This window comes from Papilio polytes, unplaced genomic scaffold (genome assembly GCF_000836215.1).
Source record: "Papilio polytes unplaced genomic scaffold, Ppol_1.0 DF824381.1, whole genome shotgun sequence".
Taxonomy (NCBI): Eukaryota; Metazoa; Arthropoda; class Insecta; order Lepidoptera; family Papilionidae; genus Papilio; species Papilio polytes.
This window is the reverse complement of record NW_013524823.1, coordinates 659,109-679,212: the sequence shown is the minus strand read 5'-3', so window position 1 is coordinate 679,212 and position 20,104 is coordinate 659,109. Positions and strand designations below refer to the sequence as shown.

The window sequence follows — 20,104 nt, the reverse complement described above, 5'->3', positions numbered from 1 at the left end:
AGTCATCTATTATTTTTTAATTACTATCGTTTAAGAGTTTGACCTTTAATTGTCTTATTTTGCTGAAACAATTAAATGTAAACGTTTTAAAATGTATTAAATCATTTCATAAAATCACAGATATTTTACACTAAAAACATATTTTTCTAAAATTTTAATCAGTCTTCTTAAATGACTTTTAATAGCGCTATCTTCGATATTGACAATATATTATAAAAGCTACTTATAAAGATAGTAATCAACAACATGTCTCTTTAGGGGATACAGAAATAATAATAATATGTCATCAGTGTTGATTCCCGGTGCCATCTTTAAATCTGATAGGACAACTGTCAACTTGTGACGTTGTGCGAAAGGCGGACCGTGATTGGCGCACGCGGCTACTCACCCCTGCCGCGTAGGGAGGCGTCTTTATTTTAATTTAGGGCCACTTTATAGAGATTACCCTTTGTACTCCTGACTCTGGGGGTTGCCTTTGTGACTGGCTAGTCATTTTTTAATCGCAGCTCATTATTACTTTGTTTGTTATTGTAATGATAGTCGCTTTATCAAATTTATTTATATCGTGGCAATGAATTGTCAAATTTTTTTCCAGATTTTATTATATTACCTGCAATCGTCACTTTGTTTGCGCTGATTAGAAAAAAAATATCAATATAGCCTGTTTTTCAGTGATAATGCAGCTTTCAAATGGTAAAAGAATTTTTGATATTGGCTAAGTCGTTTTTGAGTTTATTCATAGCATACAAAAATGTATGCAACAATTTTCCTAATAATAGTATAGATAAACTGTTCGTTTTCGACTTCGGAATAAAGAATTTTAGTAAGTTACATAATGTTTCAAGTTACAATTTATAAATAATTAATTCAACTTAGGTAACAGTTGATATTATAATAGATTCGTATGTTCTTAACAAAATATAAATAAAACGATATATTGTAACCCTTATTTATTTATTAAAACATATTTATTTTAATCATAAAAGCATATTCTAACCTTGTATTATTACATACCTAACTGGCTTTTGATATTTGTTTTAAATATTTTAAGCCAGTCAATTTGAAGTGCACGGACATACTGAGGCACATTTGGCAATTGTTTTTTTTACCTAAGAGCGGCGGCACATGTTTGACTAAACTATCGCACAACAGTTGTGCCATTGTCGATTGTCAATTGTTTCTCAGGCCATTTAACTGTTTAGTTGCACAACTAAAAATGGAGTAGAGTGCACACGTCTTTATAAGCTCATAGTAATCAAAGCGCAACTAAACAGTTTTGCAATAGTTTAGTCAAAGGCGTGTGCGCTCTAAACATATAAAAGTTCAGCACTTTTTATTAAGTTATCCTACTTTTATGATACAAACTTAATAAATAACATTTAAGTGATCATTTTTCATAGTTACAAAAGAATTGATAGTCTATTAGGTACTCTATTCTACTTCTACAATGTGGAAAATGTAATAAAATTACAGTAGTCAAAGCAAATTAACGAGCTAAAGGAAATATAATTAAATTTATGACAATTTATTGTTGTATAAGATTCGATATTTTGAGAAACAGTATATAAAAAAAAAACTAAAACATTTGTTGAACGAAATATTACAACGTTTCCAATGCCGAAACACATGCACAATCGCGGATATCAGCGGTGTTCCACCTGTAGAAAATTGCCTTATCTTGAAACGAGACAAACTCCGCCTCTTTTATAAATACAAACAATTAGCACTAAGATGCTGAAATTTTCATACAGACTGATTTAAAAGTTTTCCTTTTGCTTAATGTTCCGCGTTGTCGTGTCAATGTGTACAGAACATTGAAACGAATGTGGTCGGTACACCACCAGATTCCCCGACTGTACAAAAACATATATTTATCCCTCTCCTTTTTGAATGACAACAATATACGTTTATGTAGATTTGTAAACTGAGGGATAAATTATAATACTGTATTTATAAAAAATTCTTAACCTGTTTATTAAATTATCTACACATTTGACTCGACAGTAGTTATTTATTTTCTAATCTCATACACAGAGCACCTCACATACAGTTACTATGAAATGAATCCGTTTGCTCTAGCGACCACAAAATATGGCCAATCAACTTATCAAACTTTAAGTGGCTAAATGCACATAAAACGTCTAATTAGTCTTTGGGCAAAGCGCTGTCACTTTTCCCTCTGGAATAGACTCGATATGCGCTCTTTGAACCGAGCATTCTGTCGAGCAAACTATGCTTCGCCCGTTTCCTAAGGGACAACACCTCACGGCAAAGTTCATGGAACACTTCTCCGACTTGATTCACTTGTTCTGCTGCCGCCACTTCTGCAAAGCTGCATTCAAAATCTTTCGCTAATATTTCACCTTCCTCCGGACTCACCTGCAACACGGAAAAGTAATATCTCTTTGTAAATATTTTTACACCTCGGTTATACTATTCTATAACTACGGTATGTGAGATCACATCTATTGTTAAAAAACCTTAAGCGATGAGATTGAACTCATCGCGGCATTCTCTCTTTTTGACATCTGTGTCCCTATTACCCTTAAGTAAAGGCACCGTCGATATCAAATAATTTTAAAAATAACACACTTAATATCTGTCTGCAGTATATGGCAATGGTTTATTCTATCTTTGAATTTAATAGCCGGACTATTCTTGTAACAAATTCGATCCAGGAAGATAGGATTCTTTGCCAAGCGATATATTTGGCAAAACACCAACTCGCACATTGTAGTGACAAATTTGGTCCTGGAGTTATTCAAAATTACAGACACATTGAATTTTTCTTTGAAATAGTAGAATTATCATATATGGGGTCGGAATAAAACATTTTTCATTCTCAAAACATGGGTGTCGTAAGGGGGAAAAGGCACTAAAAAAATAGAAAAATAAAAACAAGTATAAGATAACTTCGAATAAGACCATTCACGACAAATCCCTTCCTCACCTAGTACTATAGCCTAGATCTTCGGCTAGCAACGCCCATGCTTCAAATTGTATTTTTTCTTTCTTTTCTTAATCTAGACTTCCTTCACTTGATCTATCCATTACCAAGAGGTACCTAAGAAGATACCCCGCAGATATTATATGTATAGAATTACCTGTCTTAAATGTACCATATCAGCCTTATTCCCTACAAGTGTGAGCGGCACATCTGGGTGCAGACTCTGTTTAGCTCGACGCACGTAGTTGAATGATTCACGGTCTGTGATGGAGTAAACCAGGAACAGACCGTCAGCCCATTGCGCTATTTCATTGCCAGGTAGCTCCTCCAAACTCTGCGTCAAAGCACTTATCTTTAGAACATAAAATTAATAATGGACAAACTACAGAAGGTTGAAATTAAGGTTAGTTAGTTAAGTTGATTAGACTGATAGAAATATCGACTTTAAAATATAAAATATAAATATTTAAAACCGTCGAGCTTAAATCAGAATTGGAATCGAATTATAACTCACAATTCAAAATTGGTTGGATAAGGTACAAGCGATTACAATTGACCAGATATACACATACAAGTATAAATATCAGTCAATCGGGTAATTAAGACTATTGTTATGGACATTACCTTTGGACAAGTGTCCAATATCTCAAATAATATTGGTTCTCCATCAAGTAGAGCTTCGTGTTTGTACTTGCTGTCTGAAAAAAGAAAATTAAAACAAAATTAATAGTGGCTCTAATTTTTATTTTTACTTAGATATCTTTAGATTATTTGTTACAGTGTAGTATCCTGCGTTTATAAAATGAACATGACAAAAAATGAAGGCAATAATGACAATTGACGCCATCTAGTGAGGTCATTTGGTTACTTATTATTGTTCATTGTTCACAATATAATTGATCTCAATATTTTAATAGATAACGCCGGTCGAAAAAGTAATATTTTACAAAAAGAAAATTATTAATACAAATAGCTTGATATTCATTAAAACAATTATTTCAGTTTCAGTGTAAAAATTATAGAATGAAATATACTCTGTACAAAATATTACCTTGTTGATGATCGTATTCTCCGATATACCGCTTGGTAAGAAACCGCACGGTCAGCGCTGTAAAGCAAAAAAATAGTTATGTGAGTAAAAATAATAGTTTGTAAGTGGTTTAAGTTTTCCGATTTTAAGATCTCCGATTTTCTACGTTTATGACGGTATTATATCGAATAATACCTTACGGTCATCCGGTATTTATTAAAAAAAAACAATAAATGTAATTTTTTATAAAAATGTACCAAAATTAGAAATCCAAACGAAACAAATAAATTGACTTTATTATTTTGAAGAATTTATATGATAGTATTTCTTCATTGGATTTATCGTTCATCATTTTACTTAAATAATTTTGAATCCTCTCAAAAACTCGTAAAACTTCGCAGTGCATTGAAGCTGAGCATAAATATGTCAAAGAAATGCTAATAAAATATTTATATTACTAACAATTGTTGTACATAGTGTACAAGTATGTAGAACTAACTTTCTCCCGCGACTCCGCCCGCGAGGAATTAAAAAAAGAAAAGTAAGTAGCCTATGTGTTCTTCCAGACTATGTTCTACAACTATGCCAAATTTCATCGAAATCCGCTGTTTAGGCCATAAACCCGTTGAGCCATTTAGGCTACAAACTCTAACAAACATCCATCCATCCAAACTTTCGCATTTATAATGTTAGTAAGATGAGATCGCGTTGCATAAAGTCATACCACCTTATATGACTATTTATAAAAGTTATGTATATATTTCAGGTTTTAATTATATAAACTATAAAAAAACTCTGGCAAACTCATTTTAATCTCATAAAATACACCGTAACATGTATGATCTAGTTGCTTGTGTCAAAAATAAACTCTACGCTGATATAAAGTTGTATTACAAAGTATTTTTTTTTTCTATAATTTTTATTAATATAAATAGTTGAACATATTTCAAAATTCGACCACTGATGATAAAGAATATATAACGTATTATAAGTTTAACTATTGAGGCATTTTTTTTTAAAAAGGAGAGCAAAGTTTTTGCTCCATGTATGTAGATCATAGAATACTTCACGATCACGTCATTTTAGTAACAATATGTAATTGAGAGGAACAATGGGTATGCAGTAGCGCAACATTGTTCTTGTAAAGATATTTAGGTTTGACAATTTGCACTGGTAAAGATATTTTGGCACTTCTACGACCATCAATTATGCAGAGTTCGTATAGGCTTGTTAATACAATCATTACTCGAGTTCAAATCCACTTAACATCAATAAATAACGTACTTCCTCTAACATTATATATGATTATTAGTAAGCGTGTTGATTAATTATGAGGTTAGTCGTTTACTTTTTCACCTATACAATAAAACGGACCGAAAGAGAAATCTTGTTTTGCAAATGTTATAAACACGCTAACTAAACACATAAATGTAAGTTCTGTTCGAGATTGTGATGTACCTAATTCTCGTAGTATTTTTTTTTTCAAATTCACACTGAGTGTTTGTTTTCACTGCCCATTTGTGTACACGTTACGTTTTATTTGCGTACAATGTTGCCAGTATCTGACATTCCGATCTTATTTTTGCTATACTGAAATATAGAGGGTGTGTTGTCTTGAGAAGATATTTATGACCAGTATTAATGCCGGCGTTTTAAAAGCAAATGTTTATTTTTACCTACTTGGAAATTAACTTAAATGAAATAAATTTAAAATCGTACTGTTGTATTATGCATGATGTAAAATATTTTTTTTGTTAACATTCATCATCAACTTGTCCTAGCCCTATGTGGTGTTCTTCCATACATTTGTATCAGCCGTCATATCAGAATCCATGTTTTTATTCTTTCAATTTGCTTATTATTACCAACTTTACTTTGAATGACTTTTACTAAAAATCTTACTTGGTTAAAAGCAGTCGAATATGAGAGATTCGAATTCACGATGTCCATTTCTTGAGTCAGTACCTTAGACATCAAATGTCTACTGACTTTGCACAATGAAACTTAAAATATGTAACTATATGTATTATTTTCATATTCGTTTATTCCAAAAATTGCGTCATTCCCGAATTTTTGGCACGATCTACGCCACATTATATCACGAGAATAGAAACAAATTATCCCATAACGGCAAGTTACTGACCCAGAATATGATTTCGTTCTATTTACGGTTATTGCTTACCGTAATGCATTGGTACTTGTTAATTGTTAAAGCTTTATGGTTATTTACACCAACCTATGGTAAGAAAGCAAATTTATAATCATGGTTAAACTCAAAGAATACCCCTAATATTTGTATATTATGTAATTTTACAATTAAACAGAACTTATTTTTTGTGAAATAAAATAAATTTTGAATGGTCGTAGGAAACATATAAATAAACACTAGCTTTAATAAACATTTTCATAATGTACGTATTTCTTTACATTACTAATCTATGGTGTTCCCAAAAAATAATAATTAATATAGATTAGTTTTTTTTTGAACGTTTAATGGAGCATGATCTTCCAGTGAACTCAACCAGAATATTAATGAACTAAACCACTAACACGTGAAATGAATTATTTAAATACTCGGTCGTCTCACCATCACTTACATTTAAATCGAGCAGAGTATTGTTAAATGTAACGACAATTGAAAAACGCGAAGGAAATATTTCTCCCTCCTGTCTTTAAAAACAAGATTCTACAACGAATTATTGACGATATTTAATAAGGATTCATCAATTTAAATTACATATTAAGTAATGTAAACGTACCCCATTGCCGCCAATTTAGGCTTTGTTCTGATTAATTTTCAAAAATAAGAACGATGTTTATTGATGTCCAAAGAAAATAGTTTTTCCAGGAGTGCATTTATCGATCTTTTTAGTCATCTATAGAAACACTTATACTAAGAATTATTTAAGATATTAAAATGGAATTTGCGCGTATTTTAAGGAGTCCTTTTTGGGTGCGTTTGCGTTAATCAGTTAATTAATTTTATGACCACAACCGCTTCAAAATACGCAAGAGCTTTTACTATTTTATTCTCTGCAAGTTAAACAGCTATATCGTCGCGCCGTTCGCAAATAACCGTTGTTTATTCTAAAGTCTTAAAATACTCAACGATAGCAGGAAAGAAGCAGTGACTTCTTTATGTTTAATAAAAATAGAATAAACTCTGCCGAAACATAATTTTTGTGAGTAGTTAAGACGTTTCTAGTGGGTGAGTCCTACGCAATCATTTGGGTACTGGCAGTGTTGGCTGAATCATAGACGCTTTTCCGTACAATGTACTAAAATTGAAACGTTTCCGTGGTGTAGAATTAATATTATTGATTAATATAACCTTGTAAAATATTTTCAGATGGTCTATTTTAACCGAGATATGAAGGTTTATTTAAAGTTATAATGCGGTTTTATTTATTAATTAGGAAGTATACAAATTAATGAAGATAAGCTTTTTATAATTTATTCTACATTTCAATAGGATAACCAAGCACCGAATACAATGATAGTCAAATATTGCATTGTGATAAAAATGAAAAATATCACAGCCACTGCTTAATTTTTATATGTGTTTGCTCAAATGCATCGAAGTCTATCGAGAATTGAAACGATAATTCGGTGACGTCAAACGAACCGTGAATGGATAGGTGGCATTGGAACAAGGTTATTTTCTCGTATACTATCAATTCATCAATATTATGACAAGATTCAATATGTTGTTAACAAGTTGTAAATAATTAAAATATTAAATTTATAACTTTTTAATAACGCTTCAGTGGTTTACAAATTGAAAGGATAAATAAACCTTGAGCAAGAAGATTTATATTGCAAAAGTGATTGATTGTTTCAAATAACCGTAAATTTAAGGATATAAAATTGAAAGAGGTAAGTTACGCTAAATGCGTGCGTGTATTTTATCGCCCGTTCAGACTTTCAGGTACCCATCGTTTAATACATTTTACGTCATTTGAGTATAATATGTGTTAATGGTTTCATCAAAATCTGATTATATTGATTTAACATCGTTATATCATGACAAAATTATTAGGTGTTGTTTATTTTTATGACATAAATCAATTCGTAAACAAACATAGTTTACGCAGATTGTTCTAACACTTGATGTTTGGCGTAGCGCCAGCTCGGTAGCACTCTACAGGGATATCACACATGTAAACGATTTACGATGACAAAACGAAATAAGTATTGTATAATGCGCTAATTGTAAATGACTGGTAGCGTTACCGAATGTTTGCTTTTAAAAATACATCTGTCCCCGCGGCTAATTTTCAACTGATCTGTCTAAAGGATCTTGACCACGTTTAAAATAATCTTAATGAAATACTTGAATATTCAATTTTCTTGTTACTTAAAATACAAATTGGATGTCAAGTAAGGAACATAAATGATTTTCACAAATGAACTCGTGGTCAACCGAAATCTACTGTGCTCTCTAAAACAATTATAAACATGATGATCGACTGCTCAATATATGTACATCACTTAAATTGCAATGAAGCACGTACTATTGCGTCCTACTTGAGGGATTTCTTATAGAACGAACCAATCTACAAAAGGGCTGTTTATTTGTTGTTCTGCTTATTTATTTACTAATGTATTACAATAATGCGAATGAATCCGAAAATTACTTCTTAATAAAAATCAGCTAAATAAATGCACAAAAATTCGCGCGTTTCAAATTACGTTCGGCATAACGGAATTAGACAGTGCGAACTCGAGGTTATTTTCAATTGTTCTCTACGCTTCAACATTGGATCGAACACGTTTTAACATTACTTAATGTACTCTGAAATCAACCGAGATCAAAGTGCACGCAGAGAAAATGTTTATATTCTTAAAAAATTATGTGTTAACAACCATTGTGAACTTCGTAAACAATATATCACAGTCGGTCGTCTTTCATCACGACAGGTTTAGACAGATATGATCATTTTATCGAGTGTAATTACATTTTATAAACATTTTCACTAATGCCAGTTGCTATAACGACTTTGTTAAGATCTTTTCAGATTTTAAGATCTCAATAATAATTGCCTTATAGTTCGAATCTACTACTTCAAGATATGAAACGGAGAAGCGATGGTATCCGATATGACAGGCATATTATGATAAGAAAAAATACGTTTCTTTTGCTAGAATATACGCATTTGTGAAATAAAATTTTCGATACGAGAGTATATCTAAATAATAAGATTTGACGTACAACCATAGATAATACGTACATATTCTGAAACTCGTACGAAAGTACGAGAGCGATGGAATTCATGATCATTGACCCATATTCAAGTCGGAGTTTACGCACCAATACACAATGTTGCCGCCAAAATTAGACGTGTAATGTACGAATACGATACAGACCCGAAGCGTCGAAATCATTCCAATTACCATCCTACGTGCCATCTGCGCCTTGTCTTGATTCAATATGACCCAAAGACATTTCAGAATATATTTGAATCACTTTGATATGACCTGAGTTAACGCCATCGGAAAGGTACTTAAACTATATACTCGCTGACTTTATAGTAATTATTTGGACCATTTTCTTTGTTTTTTTATTATAACTAATATAAATATCGAGTACATCAGGTATTACGGAAACTTTAGATCTCATCTAGTTGTAATTAATGAACTAGAAATGTGCCGACTTCAAGTTCAAACTGAAAAATAGTAAGTAAATTGCAAAACGTTAACCCCTAATGGTAGCTCGTATTACGGGGAGCACATTATCCCGTCAGATGTCACTTAAAAATTCAACTACGGGATCTATTTTGACAAGACGCACAAATAGTAAAACCGACTGCGTGGGTGTACTACAACAGAACATGATAAACGAGTAAAGGGATATGTTTTGTGGCATATTCATTTTCAACAGTATATCGTACTTTGTGATCTATCTTTTTAATTCTTTATTGGCAAACACGAAACGCATAAAGAAACGTATTGATAACGAGTTTTATGGATTTAATAAAAACGTTTAACTAGGTTGATAAATTCATAATCTTAGTGACTTTTCATCTTTGAATCATGTAATGTAAAATTTTAACCCTAAGTTCTAATCGACTCACTAACGAATCTAAGTATTTTGATATATTTGCGCTTTTAATTAATTTACTTTTACTTTAATTTATTCTTTGTTAGTTAAGCGTTCCCTTAGTAGTAGTTAGTCGGTTCCCTTTTAAACATGTCTACCCTGGAAGTGTTACAAAGAAAAAAGATCTTAGAATATTTGAAAACAATAAACATTGTACAAAAACATAGTAAGTATAATGCCATCCAAACTTGCGGCTCGCGATTTCTAGGCGCGGCTGCGTAGGATATAATCTTTTGAATCGAGGGGACGTATAGCAATACAAGGGCAGGAAAGGGGTGCCCTTGATGGAGGTTCCACAAACCGCAGTAAGCTCACCCTGCATTTGTCTGTGAAGATATGCGAAAGTAGCAAGCTGACATAAAGTGTGAACATAGTAATGCATATTATTGCCTATGTAAATACAGGAAATGGACACTCGTATTTCTTAAACATTATGAGCAGGATGTTTACCAAATATTGTTTCTAAACTCCCTATCGGAGGTTTAAAGTTCTTGGTATTTGAGTTTTATTTATGTATAGTAAAAATAAAATATGTTTTTGTATATAGCGATTTCGCTTTGCGGCAATGGTCGCAAGCATTACACACGTGTTATTCAATGTTACTGTTATAAATAAATAAAATGACCTCAGCAAGTCCAGAGCGCAACAGCAGAACTGGTACGTAAGAATCGAACGTTTACGGCTTAATATTTTAATATACAATTATCTATTTAATCATGAGATGAGATAAAAACAAATAAATCCCCGTGATTTAACCCGCACATTTCATTTGATTAATAGTCAATTAATTTACTAATTTAAAACTTGAAATGTTTCACTGTAGAATCAGGTTGTTTATTTACTAAAGTGAAGGATATGAAACAAAATCGTGAAATGTACGACTAAAATCAATGAGTCATATTATTATAACTAATGTAATTTCTCATAACTGTAATATTTTCGTGACACTATATTTTAATAGCATAGTTGTATGATTCACTTATAATAACCGGTTATTAATTTTTTTTTTCGTAAAATAATCTGCTTTGATAATATAAGACTGATGTAATCGTTGAAAACAATGAAAGCCACAATGAAGGAACATTTTTAGATCGTGGTTCTAATAAAAATCGTACATTCTAATCTCGTTTGATGATTTATTTCGCATCTATAAAATTTTCATGGCTTGTAACATTAACAGTAGCATCCATAGGAGTAGGCAGGAATTATAAAAATCTGTTTTACATGCAGCATCTAATTTCGTTTTATTAATTGGCTATTTATATGATTAGAATATGCCATGTCTTAATGTATAAACTCTAAAGAATATTGTGGGTATTTCACGTTTTTAATGGATTTCTCAAGAATTTATCATTCTTCAATTAAACGTAAGATCGATCCGGTTTAAAATGCAAAATTCGTACATACTTGCACAGTTTGTAAATCAATCTATAAATATGTACACATTCCATGTAGATGTTTAGATGCATAGTTGTAGATTTAAAACAACTGCGTCTAGTAAAGACCTTCGTGTTAAAATTTTGGCAATGTCAAGCGACATGGAGTAGAAACAACTGTCTGGCAAAAGTCTCGTCTTGTCTGGTACACCTTTAGGTGTATAGTTTTAAGACATGTAAAATACTCAAATATTTAATGCAAATAGCTTTCAAACTGATAAATTTTGACTTAGTATTCATTGAAGTTTCTCAGTCAAATAGGATTGCAGTTCCTACTAAACATTATTAGATACGTAAATTGTAATGTTAAAATGACTTACACATAAATATTTGCCAAACCATTCTAATTGGGTCCGAAAATATATTTAATGTGGCAATTTGCTAGTGAATAATTTGTTAGTTTAACCTTGGAAGTAACTTTGATTCAATAATTTTATTTTCGTGGTCGTAGCAATGTCTTCAGAATCGCGTAGGAATTTTTTTATATATGTTGCGACGTCAACTCATAATATAATAGGAAAGTAATTTTATGCAATATTCATGGAACATTTTATTCAATATTTATACACCGTTTAAAGCCAAGAGCATATTACTACTTACATATAAAATGTTTAAAGAAACCGCAAAAATTTAACCAATAAACGAGGTACCTACACGTATTAAAAATCATTTTGAATTTAGGTATGTTTGTATTTATGTATCGATTTGAACATATCACATAAAGAGAATGGCAGCAACAAAGTTAACTTTTGTTTTAACAATTATTACTTTTATTTTAATAACACTTAGCTACAACCACTTACCATTTGAGATGCATCACAAGAGCTAATTATGAAATTATCAAAAAGTTGTACGAAAACCTTCCTTATAACAAACCACTAAACATGAGCGCTTCCGTGTTCATGTCTCGCGAGCTCACATACCGCTTTTGCCGACGGAAGGTGCACCGATCACAGCCACTTTCACTTCGGAGAGCGAGGATTTCTTCCGTCTTATGCCTCGAGATGTCATTTTCCCGCGATCATGGTCCCGGCGCACGGAGATCTCGTGGAATGGCCCGTAGGCGGCGTGCGCGTACGCTGAACACAACCCCGCTCCCGCTTACCAGCTATTAATACCCCAAGCGACACAGCTCTGACATCGGCACCCGTGTTAATGGGTCAAGATCTGGCCAAGATCAGTTGTGCGAATAGGCGTGTTTACGTCGCATCGCATCGGGCTTCCTTACGACGCCACGTGCCCATGGCCGCAGGCCAACGCCGCCCCTCACTCTTGACACTGTTTCGCACCCACTACCACATAACTCATACATTCTCAAACATTTTTAGCAGTTAAACAATAGTCTTACAATTAGGTACAGACATCATATTCGTAGTTTCTTCAAGCTAGATAATTAGGCAGTTAGTAATGGGATTTTTACGCTTGGGATAGAAGCTACGAGGATTGGTATGTAACCGGCGTTCACATCCGGCACTCTAGATAAAGAGTGAGTAGATATTATGTTGGAAGCGGCTCGGTGCGAGTTAGGTATGCATCGTGTGCTGACTGGCGAAGCGCCAGGTCTCATCTTTGGAGTACAATTAAAATATTCGCAAGCACTAAACGGCATTATCACTTCCATTGTTTATAATAACTTTTATGACATATTTAACATCTTGGCACTGTTTTATTTCGTTTAAAACAATTTTGTTCTTGTTCACGATTCTGTTAGAATAAACAAGCAATGTATTTGCATCTATATCTATCGTTTTACGTTTACCATCTATTTTAAGTAACAATTAAAACCATAAATAAGCAAAATATACACATTTATTTCCCTTAAATTTACAATTAAGTAGTTACAATTAGTTTTTATGCTACACTATACACATAGAAAAAACCGTCTTACTCACTAAAACTACTCGATTATTGCTTGATGCGCGTTTCTTGTTCAAGCTTTACATTTATCCAACTATTACTTACAAATTACATACAATTAAATCAATAATTAAATTAAACAGTAAATTAAAACTAAAATCGAGACATTTTCAACTTAAGCAACAATGGAATTACCTTTTTTTTAATTTGGAATAAACAATTGATTTTTCTCTCGAGAGAGAAACTAAGCTTTTTGGGCTATTACAATAGAATATTTTGTTTATTTTCCTATCAAAATCAAAAATAATAATAGTTCTAAAAATTAGATACGTGAATTTTGAAAGGTAATACGTAACGTGCAATAACATGTTTTCTAAGGTTATGCGATATGGAATTTTTAAATGTTTCTTTATTATTTCACGAACTCTACATTTTGTAAAAAAAAAGAACAAAAAAACATAACATCAAAGACATAGTTTAAAACAATAAAACATACACAAAACAATTAAAATCGTAGATAAAACGAGAACCCAAAACACAAATATAAAACTCTAAACACAATGCAACGAAATTAAAAACTTATTACTCATTATGCTACAACTTAACTACGCTTAAGTAGTATTAATTCAATTATTTTACTCTTAAATCCTACGTCCTTACATTAAATTAACTTAAGTATATATTAAATGACAATATGAGAAAAGAAATTAGGTGTTTCCTAATTTATTGATTTTATCAACGTGAAAAAGAAAATCGGAAAATAAGCATACTATAGAAATATAACAGAAAGAAGAAAAAACTTGTATTGCTAAAATATGATTGAAAAATTAAGGGGCATAAAGTTAACATTACACAAACTGTCGTAATTTAAAACATCTTAGCCTAAAATTTTCTTTTAAGAAAATTGTTTTCTCAAGTTCAGTTTACATTAAAATATCACAAAAAAGAAATGAGCATGCAACTACAGCTTGGTCAATTACTTATTATACATTATTAAGTAATGTAATTATAGTCTTTCATTGAGCCAGTCGTGTGAAATTTTAATAATAGAAAAACTTACAATAATTTGGCACAAAATTAATGCTTAGCTTTGGTAAGCAATGCTTAGATATTTTGACGTGAATTATAAAAAAAATACATTAAAATAACTAAGCATTCTTTTAATTTAACCGTTGAAAATTTAACTCATATTCTTGTTTAAAGGAATTAAAATTAATGTTTATTGTCCAAATTCGCGATATGTAGTTAAGACTGACGATTTGATAAAAGTTGTGTAATGTTAAGAAAGATGTGGACCCCGGCCCTGCTCGGTTTACTTTGGTTTGTGAAGAGTGGACTGGTCAGGCTCTTAGCCCGGATAAAGCGAAAACCCGCAAACCAAACTCCAGGGGAAGTCTAGCTCACAAGATAGGATGTTTGGTTTAACAGTGCGACAGATCCTGTCTTCCCAATAGGGGTTAGAAAAGGAGGATAATGCAATGAAAACCAAATGGGACTGGGATAGCGGAATTAAGTTCTGGCCTCCATAGACCTGACATGGTGGGTTTAGAAGAATTTGCCATGCGTGACAAAGAAAAGCGCGCTCTCCGTTCCTTTTTATAAAAGCAAAGTTGTCCAAGACCATTGACTAATAAAGGCAAATTTATGATTAATAATTTTGCGTTAATAATAATTCATAAGCTATATAATAATAAGTTTATAGAACAAACTTATATTGTTCTGATAATTAATGCTATGAAATTCTATGGTGGTATTTAAAACATTATTATGTACGTTTACTTACGAGCTTACAACTCTATATTTTATGTTATACTAACAACTTAAATTACCATTATTAAATCTACGAACAATCTTATTCACATAAATAACTAAAGCATTTTAAATGTTTAGTACATATGATGATGGTGTTTAACTGACAAAGCTAAGGTTTTACGATGCAATAGTTTTATTTGCATATGAACATAAACGAATCGAATAGAATAATAAAAAAAGAATGATAGGTAAACTGGCAACTGAAAGAAAAAAGGTAGTTCAAACTAAACTCAGAAAAGGTATAACGTATGGCACCAGAAAGAAAATAAAAATAGATGACATCCAAATGACATAGATGAATTTTCAGTAAACAAAACAACTGATCGTAAATAAAGTCAAGAGAAGAATTACAAATGGCTGGAAAAGATATTTGAGCTGGACAGAAACCATTAGGATAAGATACTGCATCATTGTTAAAGGTATTTAATGCAATGGAATATGCTCAACGATCGGAAGTATACAGTTAAAAACCTAGAACAAAGACAAAGAACATAACTAGCAAAATCAGAAGACTCAATTAAGTTGAACGGGGCCATACGTTAGGTCAACGGAGAGATGAAATTATCCTAAAGTATTTCTTCCATAACGGTGTTCAAATAGATGTTATAAAGTGTTTCACAACAAAGCAAGTCAATATCAATTTGATTTACAAACTATTTTTTTTTACCTAAAATACTTAAAGAAAACGATATTATTATAATTACGATCCTAACCTATAGTAAATAACCTATTTTTTTAAACCCAATAACTACAAAACGTATAAAATAAAGATACAGAGTGAGTGAATGGATAAATGAAAGAATGAAGGAATTTATGTTGTCAATGGCTTGATATAATGTTTATTGGAATTTAACTATTGGCTCAATATTATTTAGTGTATTAGTGTTACGAACTATAAAAAACTCCGATCCTTGCCAATGGCCGTTTATATAATAAAGTTAAAAAAATATATATTTATACGACGACGATTGCTGCATTATTAGAGCATAAATTTCAATTTAATAGAGGAAAAACTAAGAATCGAAAATGAACTATCGAAGTACGTAGCATTTATAGGTTCCTGGAGAAAAAAGTTAAAGTAAAATAATTCTAGATCCTTCCATTGGCGAACCCAAGATTTCGTGGAAGGGTAGGCTGAAATTTTCAACTTAGGTAAACAATGGCTAAGACGGTATAATTGCTTTGTTGAATAATTTTAACAACCACGAGTTTCTGCTGAAAAAATATTGTCATATAAAACAAATGCTGGTTTTATTTAGATGTTTTGGCATTATAAACTGTGTCAAAGTAAAATTGGAAACTCAATTCGTAAAGAAAGATTTGATAGATTGTCCCTTTACCTTTGTCTCCTTGGGTTCGCTAATAGAATTGTTTAAAACACACCTATCTCACTAACTACGATATTAAAAGAATTACAATATTTGCGTGTTTATAACACGATAGCTTATCGATTACAGTAAAAATATAGACGTAACTTACTACTTACTTAAGAATTTCCAATTGATTAATTAACCTAGCTTCATTATAATATGTTTATTATAAATATAATCTAATTACGAGACCTAAAATGTAAATGTAAGAACATTTATAATATCAAATCAACTGTAACTTTAATCCAAAATAACCCAAAACGAATACCAATTATTTTAAGTCTTTAAGAATGAAGTTGGTAAAATGAAAAAAAAAAAGCTGCCATGAATAACATTTTCCAACTAAATAAAAACGTGATTACTAATGATTCAACCATGTTTTTTGTAACCTAAATTTACTGTTATTTCATTTAAATTGATTTCCTTTTTGACAGTGAGAATTACAAAAAAAAACTTTCCATTGTGATATAAAACATATGTAAAAACGATATGATAAGTATTACATCAATGTTAAAATAAAATAAAAAACATACAGACAAATTGAGTACCTCCTTCTTTTGGTAAGTCGGTAAAAAAATTCATTAAACTCAATGGCACCAAGGTAAATAATCGTATCTTAGAAGTTGGCCATATGCACAATGTTTTATCATTGTGCATATGGACAACTTGATAACCATTTTGTTTATTAGAAAAAACAAAAAAAACATAAGAACACGTTTACTGTTTTTTTTTTGTATGTAACGTAACTAAATTTAATATAAAGAAATAATGTTTAAAAGTTCTGTCCTAAAAAAAAATTATTATTAAAGTTACGACTATTTACATAAGAACCATAGACATTTGACCTTATTTTTATTAAAATATTAATGGATATTCTAAAAACTAAAGACCGGTACGGCCTTTCTAACTATAAGATATACATACTAAGATAAGATATATTTGTAATGGTCGTATTGGAGCCGTGAATCAATGTACACTTCTTAATTCTAAATTATATCTAGACCTTATTAATAAAAATAATAATAACAAAAATAGCAATAAAAATTTCGAAATGTCCAAAAAATTCAAAGATACTATCGAAACACTAAGGATTTCACTTAAAGTGTTGATATCAGTAACGTTAGTATGACCTCTTTTTGTATCGGGGGGGAGGGGGGATCTTCAAAAAGACACCCTTTCTTCTGGGGGACAGCATGGTTAACATTACCTTACCCTGGATAATAAAAACTTGCCGTACATAAACGTATTTAAGAGTTTTTTAAATGAACTGTAAATTATTTTTAGACTTCAAAATATTCCCTATATTCCAATATTCTTTTTATTCTATCTATCAGTAATCAACCAGTCACATTATACTAAGAAATACAATCAAAACAGATAGGAGTTAAAATTTTGAATGATGAAATTCTTGGACATTTAGACTGAAACACTAATTCACATAAAAAAACTTAATACAAAAATTGAATATTCATTTAACACAACTAGTACGTACTATTATTATTATTAAGTTTTTAACAGCACGACTTTATTTAATTAAAAAAAATAAAAACATCTAGAGGTTACATTGTTGGCCGTTATTAATGTACAAAACTAACAGAAAATTATAATTAAAAAGATTAATTATTTTTATTTATAAAATGAATTTAAAATATTTTTTATTTCAATAAAAATAAATAAATAAAATGATAAAGCAATTTTAGAATATCAATAAACCATGAATGGCAGTAAAAAAATAAACACCAATGAAAAAAATGATTTTAAATTTAGAATTTCAAACAAACCCTCACATAAATAACAAACACCTATATTAAATACCACAACCAAAATTCTATTTTATAAGAAGGAAAAAAACTAAATTAGAAAGAGAAAAATCAAAAAAATTATAATCCTTATTCCCCGTAAAAATTCTAATTCTACAAGAAAACAAAAAAATGATTCAAACGATCAAGTTAATAATCATTTTAAATGATGAATAATAAAATTACCAAAACTAATAAAATAAAAGAAAAACCTAAATGCTAATAAAAAAATCATAATTTTTTAAAAATTTGCCCTGATTTAAACTAATTTTACCAATTATAAAATTGATACTTTAAGAAACAATATTAATACGGATTTTTGAGGTAATAACGCCTCGATTAATGTACAAAATTAAGGCCTGACAATATTAAAATCTAGGTTACATAGATTCTAGTTTATTTAAAGTTACGCTTTAGCTATATACACTAAATCCTTTCTAATAAAACGATCTAAACGTCAGAAGAAAGGACAAAAATTGTTGATGATTTGTAATGGTGCCATTTTACTGTACATCTTAATTCTAAATAAACCATTATTAATAAACCTTTATTTCTATATATTATTGATTAAAACAATGATATGCTAAAAATGTTAAAACTATGGTTGTTCCAAAACTTAAAAGAGGTTGAATTTAATATTTTAGGAAAATTATGTTATACCAAGCCAAATTTTAATATTAAAAATAACTAAAAAAATAAATTACTTGTTAAAAATATTTGATTGTTAATACGGAAATGTATTTCAAAGATAAAATATATAACTTTTCAAATAAAAAATTGGATAAAACACTTACTCTACTAATAATAAAAAAACCTACTAACTAAAAATTATTCTAACCCCTCTCAGTATATTATTACTAATATTATATTTAAAATGACCTATACCTATATAAACTATATTAATACTAAATAGAATGATAATTACACCACAAAACTTATCTACGAATAATAAAATATTTGGAATATAAAATTTACTTATTACAATATTATAAAATATAGTACGTCCAACTAGAAGAGATATCAAAATTGGAGAGGTTCGTTACTCTATGCCTTGTATTTGCTATTATTTTTTTAAATTCCTTTATAAAGTAAATTTAAACAAAGGAACAAAAATAACCATGATTTAATTACTTACATTAAATATAATCACCTGAAATTTAAAATAAAATGAATGAATTAAAAAATCATGTGTATCTTAAATAATTTTTAAAAAGTTTACCAACCTCTGTTATAAGAACAAAATTTCAACAAATAAAATAATGATTTACTAATTATAAAGGGCTGCCCGAATGTTGGTGAATCCGCCTATTTTTGTTGGGAGAAAGAGACATTATGAAAAGTACACAAGATAGAAAGAGATAGATAGTAGATTCTCAACTCCAGTCGTTTTATTGTATCGCCGCTAGTTAAATTACACTGAACCTTGTCTAGGGGGAAGACAGGTTTAGCAAAGATTATCAGTTTTATATAGTATTTTGAGTTTTCACTATCAAAAACTGTATTTATTTGGTCTTTCATCTTATCTATGCTCTCTTAAAGCGATGTTATGTCTTTAATATAATTGTGTATTAAGCTATGTACCTGACAAAATAGAACAATTTTCTTCAATGAGTAGTGCACGTATTATATAAGTTGGAAAAATCGTTGTGATTTAATATAATTTAAAAAGACGTTAAAAAATAAAAATACTTTTTTCTGTGGAATTTAGTAGTGGAAAAATAGCCAATTATACAAAAAATTGACACATTATATA

General features: G+C 30.4%; 1 protein-coding gene across 1 annotated transcript; it reads right to left on the bottom strand.

Moving 5' to 3' along the window:
* Positions 1 to 1,161: 1,161 nt before the first annotated feature.
* Positions 1,162 to 12,939, bottom strand: LOC106111944 (ras-related and estrogen-regulated growth inhibitor). The gene is made up of 5 exons (XM_013294157.1): positions 12,437 to 12,939; positions 3,999 to 4,055; positions 3,572 to 3,645; positions 3,105 to 3,281; positions 1,162 to 2,379 (listed from the first exon to the last, which is right to left on the bottom strand). Exons 1-5 carry the CDS (start codon positions 12,522 to 12,524, stop codon positions 2,146 to 2,148), a joined length of 630 nt encoding a protein of 209 aa, XP_013149611.1. The 5' UTR covers positions 12,525 to 12,939; the 3' UTR covers positions 1,162 to 2,145.
* Positions 12,940 to 20,104: the final 7,165 nt, after the last annotated feature.